General features: G+C 41.9%; 1 protein-coding gene across 2 annotated transcripts in view; it reads left to right on the forward strand.

Moving 5' to 3' along the window:
• Positions 1-12,885, forward strand: part of RGL1 (ral guanine nucleotide dissociation stimulator like 1) — a 169,635-nt gene that overhangs the window by 27,364 nt on the left and 129,386 nt on the right. For both annotated transcript variants that reach the window (XM_030572037.1, XM_030572039.1), the window contains exon 2: positions 4,236-4,394. In XM_030572037.1, coding sequence (XP_030427897.1) covers positions 4,350-4,394 — 45 coding nt within the window. In that variant the 5' untranslated portion in view covers positions 4,236-4,349. The remainder of the gene's footprint in view (positions 1-4,235; positions 4,395-12,885) is intronic.

The raw sequence follows: 12,885 nt of genomic DNA on the forward strand, positions 1-12,885 counted from the left end.
GTTTTGTTTTGCTTTTTGCTCTTTGGCTGGATCTTAAGGAGGGTTCAGCTGTTCAGGAATAAGGTGAATGTTCAAAGCATGGTCAACTTCCTGTAATTGTAGGGTGTCTCTAGCATTGTGTACCTTCCTGTCTTTTGTTTCAGTATGTCTTTATTTAAAGAGGAAATAAAAATAGATGTCAGATGGCTGGAAATAGAAATGAATATTTGGCATCTGAGCACAAATGTGTCCATAATACTAAACAACTTAATCCCAAAGGACCCTAAAATGTTTACAAACTGTGGTTCAAAATTTGTCACTTACAAGTAATTCTGTTGAAGTCCATAGGAGTACTTGTATACAAAAAGTGAACTGGATTTGGGCCTGTGTACATACTCAGGCCTGGTCTATACTATGCATTTAAACCGATTTTAGCAGCGTTAAACCGATTTAACACTGTACCCGTCCACACTACAAGGCCCTTTATATCGATATAAAGGGCTCTTTAAATTGGTTTCTGTACTCCTCCCCAACGAGAGGAGTAGCGCTAAAATCGGTATTACCATATCGGATTAGGGTTAGTGTGGCCGCAAATCGACGGTATTGGCCTCCGGGCGGTATCCCACAGTGCACCACTGTGACCGCTCTGGACAGCAATCTCAGCTCGGATGCAGTGGCCAGGTAAACAGGAAAAGCCCCGCGAAATTTTGATTTTCATTTCCTGTTTGCCCAGTGTGGAGCTCTGATCAGCACAGGTGGCAATGCAGTCCCAAATCCAAAAAGAGCTCCAGCATGGACCGTACGGGAGATACTGAATCTGATTGCTGTATGGGGAGACAAATCTGTTCTATCAAAGCTCCATTACAGAAGACGAAATGCCAAAGCGTTTGGAAAAAAAAATCTACAGGCTACACAGTGCTGCGTGACAAGCGTAACGGGAAGCCAGAGATTCAAATGGACGCTCATGGAGGGAGGGAGGGGGTACTGAGGACTCCAGCTATCCCACAGTCCCCAGCAGTCTCCGAAAAGTATTTGCATTGTTGGCTGAGCTCCCAATGCCTATAGGGTCAAACACATTGTCCAGCGTGGTTCGTCAATTTACTCCCCCCGCCCCCACGTGAAAGAAAAGGGAAAGAAATAATTTCTTGACTTCTTTCAATGTCACCCTATGTCTACTGAATGCTGCTGGTAGACACGATGCTGCAGCAGTGAAGAGAAGTATCCGCTCCTCTCCCCTCCCTGGTGGCAGACGGTGCAGTAGGACTGGTAACCATCCTTCTTATCAACCCGTGAGTGCTCCTGGCTGGCTTCAGGTGAGGCTGGCCGGGGGAGCCTGGGTGAAAATAGGAATGACTCCCGGTCATTCCCAATAGATGATACAGAACGGCTGGTAACCATCTTCGTCATAGCAACTGGGGGCTGAGCTCCATCAGCCCCCTCCCTTTCATGTGAAAAGAAAAGATTCTGTACTTCCTGGACTATCATAGCAGTGGGATGCTGGGCTCCTCTCCCCCACACTGCTTAATGTCCTGCCTGGACTATCATAGCACCCGGAGGCTGCCTCCCCCTCATTTTATCTCACTAAAAACTCAGTGTTTCTTATTCCTGCATTCTTTATTACTTCATCACACAAATGGGGGGGGACACTGCCACGGTAGCCCAGGAAGTTGAGGGAGAAGGGAATCAACGGGTGGGGTTGTTGCAGGGGCACCCCCCCGTGAATGGCATGTAGCTCATCATTTCTGTGGGATCTGACACAGAGCAGCTGTACTCTCTGATACACTGCTTCTCTAGTACATTTGCCCCATATTCTAGACAGGACTGACTCTATTTTTAGAAACCATAAAGGAGGGATTGACTTGGGGAGTCATTCCCAGTTTTGCTTTTGCACCCCCGGCCGATCTCAGCCAGGGGCACCCATGATAGCAGCAGACAGCACAGAAGGACAGATAACCGTCATCTCATTGCCCATTTACAGTGGCAGCAGACGGTACAGAACGACTGGTAACCATCTCTGCTATCATGCAAAAGCAAATGAATGCTGCTGTGTAGTGCTAGAGTATCGCCTCTGTCCGTGGCATCCAGTACACATACAGTGACTGTTAAAAAAAAAAAAAAAAAAAAGACAGCTGAACGGGCTCCATGGTCTGCCAGGGCAATCCAGGGAAAAAGGGCACAAAATGATTGTCTGCCATTGCTTTCCTGGAGGAAGGAATGACTGACGACATTTACCCAGAACCACCCGCAACAATGATTTTTGCCCCATCAGCCACTGGGCTCTCAACCCAGAATTCTAAGAGGCAGGGGAGACTGCGGGAACTATGGGATAGCTATGGAATAGCTACCCACAGTGCAACGCTCTGGAAATCGACGCTAGCCTCGGACCATGGACGCACACCGCTGAATTAATGTGCTTAGTGTGGCCGCGTGCACTCGACTTTATACAATCTGTTTTATAAAACCGGTTTATGTAAAATCGGAATAATCCCGTAGTATAGACATACCCTTACTTACTACAGGACTGTAATGCAGCTGCCAAACAGCGAAGAGCACAAGTGAAAAGAAGGAAAGTTTTGGCTAAGGACACTGGGGTATACTCTTCCCAAAAGCACAATTGGATCTGTTAATAGCTTAGCCAAACAGATGGGACCATAGTGCTAGAAGCTTTACAAATACATAGGAAGACACAACCCTTGTCCCAAAGCACTTTCAGCCTAATGAAAGGCAAGATGTAGTAAGGGTGTGTAGCAACCAGGAGGGATGTGGGACAGAGAAACAAAGTAACAGAAATAAGAATATGCATTTAGATAGGCTAGATGCATAACTTGATTGTTCTAAGTCATTTCACCTTATGTTTTAACAGAAATATTTGCAGTCCCCACTGGCCCTTTACCTAGCCATTATGAATTGGTGATCTTTTGTTGGCATCACAATAGAAGTAGATCTTGAAGAGAGATCTGAAGAAGGAAAGGACAGTGGTTTTATCATCTAGTTCAAAGTAGGTGTTCCATGCATAACGGTGACAGAGAAGAAACCATGAATATGATGGTAGGAGAAGCAGATCAATCAAAGGTCAAGCCTGGCATCATTGGTAGAGTGGATGAGGCTACAGGGGTGGGAGGCCTCCAAAAAGAGTGAATCAGTAGGGAGGAGCAGAGTTGTAAGGGCCTTATAGGTGAGTACTCGATGATTGAATTCAGTGCAGCAGAAAATGGGAGCCAGTGCAGGAATTCAGAGAGGGGATGTGTTCAGAACCATGATCAAGGAAAACCATTTTAGCAGCTACATTTTGAATGGACTGGAGGAGGGGTGATATCTGGTGCTAGGGAGGCCAGAGAGGAGATGTTTCAGTAGTCAGGATGGGAGACAATGGTCTGGGAAGGAGTTCTAGCAGGGTGGACAGAAGAGAAAGGTTTGGACTTGATAGGGTGTGCAGTCTACCTTCCTAGTCTAGATAGGATCTTGTTTGAAAATGTGTTCCCAACCTCTTTTCCCTAATCTAGTCATACCCTTATGGAGGAAGGAAGCAGCACGATGTGGACACAGCTTGCATGTGCAGTGCAAACAAGAGGGAGGAGTCTGATATGACCAGGCTGGCTCTACCGTTTTTGCCACCCCAGGCAGCACGCCGAATTGCCACCGTGGATGTCAGGGGCAGTCCGTGTGCCATTAGGGTGGCTCGAGCATTTTCGGGGCGGCAGTTTGGCAGCATCTTCTGCCTTCAGCCAGAGACAGAAGCCTGCGCTGCCGCGGGACCAGCTTAGCACAGAAGCTGCTACTGAATTGCTGCTTCTTGTGGAAACCACGCGTGCCACCCTACAGCACACAGACTGCCCCCGCCATCCATGGTTGCAATTCGGCATGCTGCCTGGGGGCAAAAACACACTGACTGCCGCCCCTTGCAGATTGCCGCCCCAAGCACCTGGTTGGAATGTTGGTGCCTGGAGCTGGCCCTGGATACGACACCCAGGTTGCAGGCCTAGTGGCAAAGAGGGTTAATGATGCATTCAACTATGATAGAGAAAGAGGGGAACTGGGAGGGTTGGAAAGTGAGATTTGAGGCTTAATCCATTATGCCATCCACTCTGACCACTGGCTTTCTATGTAACTAATGAATATTGCATGTGCCTGCCTCCTTATCTATACAATGACTATATTCAATGAATTAATCTCCTAAGAAAGAGACAATGAGAACATATAAGGAAATATGTTACTGTTTGTATTTAAAACACCTCTCCCTTATTTCTTTCACACAGATACAGAATTTCTCCTGCAAGTATCTGGTTCTGCAGAGATTTAATAGAAGACTGCACAAGCAACATCTAGAACCAAAGCTCTCACTAAGCCTGGAGAGTACACGGCACTGACGTATGGACCACTATACCCGAATATGGGATACTTTAGAGATGGAGGAGGTAAATCAACTGGAGGTGACAAATTGTTATCGCTGTGCCCTTTTTACCCCATCTAATTTAATAGATCCAAAGTTTTATTCAGAATCATGATAATCAATAAACAAGGGCGGCCCTAGACTAACTGCCAGCAGCTGGCACCGTAGGCAAACCATGCAATCGACACCTCCACCCCCAAACCCCAATGGTAGATCTAGGCTGAGGTTTTTCATAAACTGGAAAACATTTTGCCCCTTTTTTTCCTTTTAATGTTTTTTAACCTTTAAAAAAAAAAGCAGAGGCTAAATTATTCGGTTTGTCCATCTATCTGTCCAACCAATGTTTCTGAGATCAGTTAAAATAGAGACATGAAATTTTCAGAATCGATTTGTACATGACAGCTAGTCATATTTCAGTCCAATTTCAAATAAAAATGCATTAAAAATGTTAATTATAATTTTAGTATTACAAATCTAAAATCATGCATTACGCTATCCTGCTTTAACTGACATTACCACCACATCCAATATGGAAAGAAATAAGAAAACTCTTCAATGAACTTTAACTTCATTTACAAAACACTCTGAATAAAAAACATTCTGTGCTCTTAAAACATGACTTCTCTTGCTTTAAGTTTTGAAAATTCAATCTCTAGTTCTTTTAGATCCAGTTTTCCAGCTATTTCAAGCTCTATTGACATTGTGGCAAGTCCAACAAGTCTCTCTTGCACCATTGTTGAACGCAGATATGTTGTTATTATCAATTTTAAACTTTGAGAAGCTCCGTTTCCCCACTAGCTACAGAAACTGGCAAAGTTAAAAGAATGCGTAGAGCTATAAAAATGTTTGGAAAACTGTCTGAGCGTTTATTTTTGCAAACAAACTTCAGTACTTCTTCAGAAGTGGAGTGTTTCTTAAGTTGTCTTGAAAAAGCCTGAAGCTCACTACACAAATCTGTAGCATCAATGTCTTTTGAATTTTCATGAGTCAGTGCCAACTCCAGTTTTATACAAAATTCTCTTATCTGTTTTGCTGTTTTCTTTTGGAAGCTGTGGATATCATATAGAAAGCCAAATACTGACTCTACTGCTGTATCTGTTGTAATCTTTCATCAGCCGAGTGAATAGCAGTATCAAGGACATCACCGGCAAGGAGGTTTGGACCTGCTGCCTTGGCCTACCTCTGGGCTGCCCTCTGCAACTCCTAGTACCCTTTGGCCTTCTGCTAGGCTGCAGCCTGGGGCTTTCCAGGCTGGAGCTCCCCAGCTCCTCTGCCTTTCCCCAGCCCTGCTTCACTCAGGTACCCTGTCTCTAGCTTCCTGCAGCCAGGCCCTTCTCCCTCTATAGGAAGAGGAAGACTGCTTGGGCCTCTGGCTCACAGCCTTTTATAGGGGCCAGTTGGGCCTGATTGGGGCATGGCCACAGCTGAGCCTACTTTCCCCAATCAGCCTAGGCTTCTTGCCACAGCCACAGCCCTCTCCTGAGCTGTTTCAAGCCCCACAGGGCAGGAGAGAGTAATTACTCCACTACAACCATAAAATGAGTGAAGTCGCAAATTTGAACTTGGAAAAGCCATTTGCAAGAGCTTCTGCATCTGAACATGCCATGTTGCCAGATGATCCAGTAAAGGTAGTATCATCAGAAATTTCAATTAGAGTATCATAAATGCTTCCAAGTTGATAGCGAAGAGGCTTCAAAGCATCAATGCGACTCTCCAATCTTGTCTGACAAAGTGGTTTCACGGTTAGAGAATTCACATGGTGATCAGAATCTCCCAATGGTGTGTTGAGCTTGAGAAAAACACATAAACACATTGCACTAGGTCAAAGAAACTGCTTGCCTCCAAACAGCATCTGGCAGCATCATTGACAACCAAATTCAGAGAATGCGCACTGCAAGGAACAAAAAAGGCCCTAGGATTGATTTCCGTCATTTTCCTTTGCACACCATTGTCTTTATCCTTCATATTACTCCCATTGTCATAGCGTTGGCCACATAAGTTTTTTCAACAGATAATGACATTGTTTCAAGCACTTGTAGAATAGTTTCAGTCATAAATGCTCCAGTTGCCTCCTTCAGTGGTACGAAACCCAAAAAATGTTCCTTTATGAGCATTTCAACATTATCTTCATCTGCAGACTTTTCCATATCCACAAAACGAATGATCATCATCATTTTGTTCAACATGACTCACATCTGGTGTACAGTCCAGTATTATTGAAAAGTATTTTGCAGAATGGGCAGCTTCTACAATTTTCTTTTTAATGGCATTTGCTAGGATTTGAATCAGTTCATTCTGCTTATTTTTTCCTATGTAGTGAACCTGTATTTCATGATCAGTTATTTTACATAGATGCTTCTTCATGACTGGATCAAACAAAGGTAGGTATTCAGCAGATTTTAAAAAGTTTCCATTACTGGAGTGTATAATTTTTCATTTCTGCCGCAGCCACAGAATGCTAAATTTTGCCCACTGAAAACTCTCACAAAAGCAATCACACGCTCTAATATTTGTTGCCAATATTCTTCTTTTTCCTTGATCACACGTACATTTTCTTCATCAATGGTTTTTCCTTTTTTCAATAGTAATTCAAGTTTCTTTCCAATTCTGAAACATTCCAAATGTTCTATACCTCTTTCATATGAAGAGAGAATTGAAGATATGTTTTTCCAGTCCTTCGAACCATTTTCAGTAAGTGATGTACCAATTGCTTGATTTCTAAACAACTTGCAGCAAAAGCAAAACACAGAGTCCTTCGACACTGAATACTGTAACCAGTTTTGATGAATTTCTTCCCCATTCATGAGTTTCCTCTTGTAATACTGAGCAGAATTTTTTTTTTCCATCTTTAGGGAAGGGAAATTCATGAACTTGTTCGGGTCCATGTTCCACAAAAATTTGCTGCACACTGTCATCACATCTGGGCCATGAAGCTGGGTCCCCATGCTGTAATTTGTTTGTAACTTCCTCATCCTTTCTTCCTTCTACTTCATTTACTTCAATTTCCGCATGTGTCTCTGAAGGTGAATACATTTTCTCCACTTCCATATCAGTCTGATGCTGTGAGCTGCCTTCATCTAGAAGTAAGTTTCCATCATCTTGAGTTTCCAAACTGCTTTTTTGTGGATGTGAGCGACCCTCATCTCAAAGTAATATACCTTCATCTGGATGTTCCAAACGGCTGCAAGTAAAATTCCCACATCTGGATGCTATGAACTGCTTCCATCTTTATTTGGATTAAAGAGAAGATATTTCAGGAAGGATCCCGGCTGTTTTGCTTGGTTGTTTTCCTTCTCAGCTTTTGGTTTACGATACTCAGCTCCTGAGGGTTTTCTTTTTCCTCTTTCTGCCATGGGGTATTTGCATAGTATTATATACTGTGCTCCCAACTGCAAGCATTATAGCATTAAGGATGCCTGACACACCACATGGTTGGCAATTTAAACCACATTGCAGCCATCCCAACACGTCTTTTCACTGCTTAAAGGTTCAGTGATTAGTAACATACACTCACTTACCTATTAAAAGAGTTAGTTACAGTGTTTACACGGAAACAAAATGACCTTTTTCGATGTTGTAGCCCGACGCCAGTTGTTTGGAAAGTAATCCCCTTCCTCATGGTTACCCGCTTGGAGTGTGACATCATCACTTTTGTAGTCTATTAAACGTTAACACTGTTACTTTTCTTTTATGGACCTTATTTAGTACATGTGAACCAGTTATAACAAAAGTTCATAATTATACAGCCCGATAACGCCAAGGTTTAATAACGCTTAAAGATAGTCACATTTTGGATTTATAATGCTGAAAGACATTATTCTTTATTCTTTGGCACCAAGAAACACAATTTTCCACAGTATTCGTTCAGTTCTTCACATCTACCTGCAACATATGTTAAAATGACCATTGGACATGTATCAACTCGCGATTATCTCTGCTGTACATAAATTTCCAGCTATGCAGCCTTGATGTATATTCGAATTAGGTGTCACTAGCATTGCATCTCTTGCCGCTGGCAGATGTGTTTCATGGTGGCTGAGTTATTGCTTATCAAAATTGAAGAGTGGGTCATCTTGACCCTATGTCACAAATTGGAAAAAAAAATTTGCTAAAATATTTATTTTGCAGTAAATAAAAGATTTCACATATTAATAAATGCTCAGAAATGTAGAGAAATGAATTATAATACATATTCCCTCCGTACACGCACGAGTATTGAAATAATGACGTGTTTGTCATTTTATTTGTATTTTTTTCATTTTTTTTTCATTTTATTTTATTTTTTAATTTTATTTTTTCCTTGAATTTGGCGCCCCATTTAACTTATCACCCTAGGTGACTGCCTAGTTCGCCTATATGGACAGATCAATAAAGCCCTGAAGTTTCAGTTAGGAAATGAGCAGCAGATGGAAACGGAGTTATGTGGTTGTAGAGAGCAGTATATTAATTTCAGTGTTGTTTGTTCTGTATGTCTTTTTAGTTCCATTGTTTAGATTTGAAGGGGAGATCAAGGAGCAGTGCTCAAAAGAAAATTGTAAAGAATGGAGAGCTCTGATATAATGGTGCATAATGTTGTGTTCAGCTCTGGAGCTGATGGTACATGGAGGCAATAAAGTTATACAGGATCGGTAGAATGAATGCTACAAAATAGATTCAAAGGGACACGCTGATAAGTAATGAATTCTTACTACACTTTAATGTTCTCCACTTTGTTCCAGTGAAGCAGAAGATGCTGCTGCTTCTGGTTGAACTCCAAGAAAAAGAAAGGATGAGGTCCCAATCCAACTGAAATATTAGAGTCTTTCTGTTGACTTCAAGGGTAGTTGGACTGAGCCCTAAATCCTGCTTTCAGTTACATCAGCAAAACTCCATTGACTTCAATGGATTTACATCATTGTAACTGAGAACAGAATTGGGCTTAGTGTGCTCATTCTGATTCACAGCCTGTGAGTGCCTTCTCCAGGTCTATTTTAAGAATGGGGTGACCTGGGGAGGAAGTTAAGGAATCCAAATGCAAGATTCTGGCTTCCCTGACATTTTGAAGCCCTCTTATTTTTCTAAGATTGTCACCTGGCAAAGCTCTCAAAATGCTGGATTTCTGAATGGTTGGCCAGGGCGTAAACTATTTACTTCCAGCTGAAACATCCCATGGAAGAGTTCAACCTATGTGCTTTCTTTCTTTCTTTCTACTATAATAGAAACCACAAAATAGTGTAATGATTGATTATCAGTTGCTCTCTATTATTGATTCCGACTGTCTTAGAGGACACGAAGGTAGTGTTAGCATATGGCTCAGCTTTGCTTTGTGGGTCTGGGCTGGTCCCTACACCTACACAATTCACAAGATGATACTTTAATGTTCCAATTAAACCTTTTGAACCTAAGACGCAGAGTTAATTTTGGAATTTAAATCCTGGTCTTTGAAATAGATATTTTAGAAACTATTAACTAATTCTTAGGGCAGTAGCTGTTACAGGGGCACCTAATAAAACTAATCTCTGGAACTAGCCTCTTTAGAAGTAATAAAACTAAATTATTGAATTGGCCTCTTTTGAAATCTGGGCATCTTCAAAGTGAATGAGTCAAACTAAAGACAAGCCAACTGATTGCAATTGAATGGGTGGGAGGGGCAAAGTCCTTTTTGCTTTGAACTAGTTAAGATATAAAGACAGAGCTAACTGTCAAAAGTCTGTCCAAGAGCAGAGATAGGCCCCAGATAGAGTGAAAGGTACTAATAGTGCCACTGAATAAGGGAGCCCACAATTTACTTACTAAGTTCAGCATCCTCTGGGGAATAATTGTAATAAAACTAGCACTGTTATGCAAAATTTTAGAAAGGGGAATTAAAGAAAAAATAAGGCTAGTCAAAAAGACCCTAGAATCAAAATTAGGGAAATTAAAATCCTTAGTCAGCATGGATATTACTTAACCATACCATAACAGAGTCATAGAAGGCATGCATACCCCAAGTGAAAAGGGGAAGCAGAAAGACAAGAAGAAAAACATTATGATTAAGTATGAAGTTTCACGAGGTTATTCAAACTGAATCATCCTTTAGAAAATGGAAATCAAACCCGTGGAAGAAGAAAGGATCCTAAAGTATGGCATATAAAATGGAAATTAGAAGGGTGTTTGAGAAGCAAACAGCCAAAGACATACTCCAGCCCCACCCCTGTGCCAGCTTTGTAAGTTTATCAAAAGCAAGAAGCTCACTAGAGAATTGGTAGGTCTGCTAGATTACCAGGGAGTTAGAGGAGCAATTAAGGAGGATGAGGACTTTTCAAAGTTTTTAACAATTTCTTTGCTGTGGTTTTCACCACAGTGAATGTGTTTGTGCCTGCTGCTGATTGGAGTATTAATAATTACTTGACAGAGGAGGCCTATAAAGAAGGAAACAGTATGTTGGAAATTACTCTTTAAATGGGTACTTGTATCAGTGGCCGGTTTGGGTCTCAAACCATGAATAAGCTCCCCGCCCTCGCAACTCAACTTTGCAAGCAAAAGGAGAAACTGCTTGCTTCACCACCAGAAAACTTTTCCTTTTTCAGTAGTATGCTATCCCATGAAGATGTCTTTTAATATTACAATATGTTTGTATAGGACTCGATAATAGGATGTTATTTTGGGATGGAGGAGGAAATCTGGTTTGGATGCCTTAGTAGAGCAGGGGAGAGGATGGAGAACACAGTTCTTCCTCAAAAAGGATGGAAGGAGGTGGAAAAATGAGCAAAGTCCCCTTTCCCTCTCTTCTAGCAATACACACCTGGCTATCCCTTCTTAGGTCAGTAGTGAGATGAGAGGGTTGGAGGACTGTTGGCTCTCTTGTTGTTTTCTGGGGGAAATGCTCTCCAAAAATCTGAGCAATTTGTAGATTATTAGATTTTTGAGAGAAAAAGAAACTTATTGCAAAGAACAAGAAACCCAGAAATTCAGGAAATTTGTTCAAGCCTTGCGTGGTTCCAAAGTCTGAACAGTCACTGCACGTCTGGGGCTAAATCCTTGGTCTGGCTAAATCTGCTTGCTATTCTGGCAGCACAAAGCGGATTTAAAGTTGGTTTATGAAATCAGATCAGTCCTCTCACTGCATAGAGGAATCCTCCAGTGCCCTAAAACTAGTGTAGTTTTATGCTGTTCCCTCACAGTCCAACATATATGGGGTATAACTAGGAGAAAAGGGGTTATGGCCAGAGCATTGCTTCACTTCTGCAGTCCATGGTGGTTGGATTGCCCCCTGGACGCTGTTGCAGCCAGCACAACTAAGAGCCCTAAGGCCACTCTCTGTTGGTCATTGGTGGCAGCCTGGCTGTTCAAGGATCAGGGTGCTACAAAGACTTAGTGTCATGTTTGTGCTGTTCTTCCCCAAGTTGTGCTGGTGGCAGAAGGGACAGTCCTAAGGATTTGGCCTGCAGTATCTAGTACTTTGTTTTATAAAGTACTTTGGGATATCCAGGGTATGAAAGACACTATGTAAAACCAGATTGGTCCACATGAATGCACAAGAAGCATACTGAACAGTAGGGAAATTAGAAGCACGTGGGCTAAAACATTGCTGCAAAATAAAAAGCAGTGGGAGCTAAGCATTAAAGACTGAAAAATGAAAGAGGATAAATCAGAAAGGGAGGAAAGAGTATCTGGAAGAGAGACACTGAGGGGAAGGGTGGGGCTCATAACTGAAAATAACAAAGATGCCTAGTAAGTAGCAGAGATTTGTTCTATGGAAGATCAGGTGACAAGGGAGAGCAAGAACCAAACTAAACTAAGGCAGGAGGATGGAGATGTTTAAATGCTGAATTTATTTTTTAAACTCCCAAAATACAACAGCTAGCACAACTAAGAAACACTAACAAATGTTACTGTATAAGGTGTTTTTGTTTTGTTTTGTTTTGTTTTGTTTTAACCTGAGAATGGAAAGCAAACAAGATGGTGCATATGTATGTAATTCCTGGCTCACTTAAATTTGACTGAGACAAAAAGCTGAAGAATCTGTAAGTCCCTTTCAGGTGTGATTCTGTCTTTCACATCTCACTGGAGTCTCTTGATAGGTATATCTCCATATAATAATCTCATAGAACTGGAAGGGACCTTGAAAGGTCATTGAGTCCAGTCCCCTGCCTTCACAGCAGGTCCAAGTACTGTCCTTGGCAGATTTTTTGCCCCAGATCCCTAAATGGCTCCTTCAAGGATTGAACTCACAATCCTGGGTTTAGCAGGCCAATGCTCAAACCACTGAGCTATCCCTCCCGCAATAATTGTAATGTGTGACATCTTGGTGCTGCTCCAATTTTATCAATATCTTACAAGGGCTGAAATCCACTAATTTGACCAAAGACATTTAAAAAGGAAAATCTGTCCAGCAGTTTGGAGTTTCACAAAACTGCTGATTTTTATCCTCTTTTGAAAACAATTGGGTTTTTTTTACAAAGAAATTACCGAGTGGAGCATGTCAGTGAGTGACAGCATGTTCACTGTTGTGATGTAACAGTGGTATGGTAGTGACCACTGTTTTTATAATGATG

The sequence above is a fragment of the Gopherus evgoodei genome, chromosome 8, assembly GCF_007399415.2.
Source record: "Gopherus evgoodei ecotype Sinaloan lineage chromosome 8, rGopEvg1_v1.p, whole genome shotgun sequence".
In the NCBI taxonomy this organism is placed as follows: domain Eukaryota; kingdom Metazoa; phylum Chordata; order Testudines; family Testudinidae; genus Gopherus; species Gopherus evgoodei.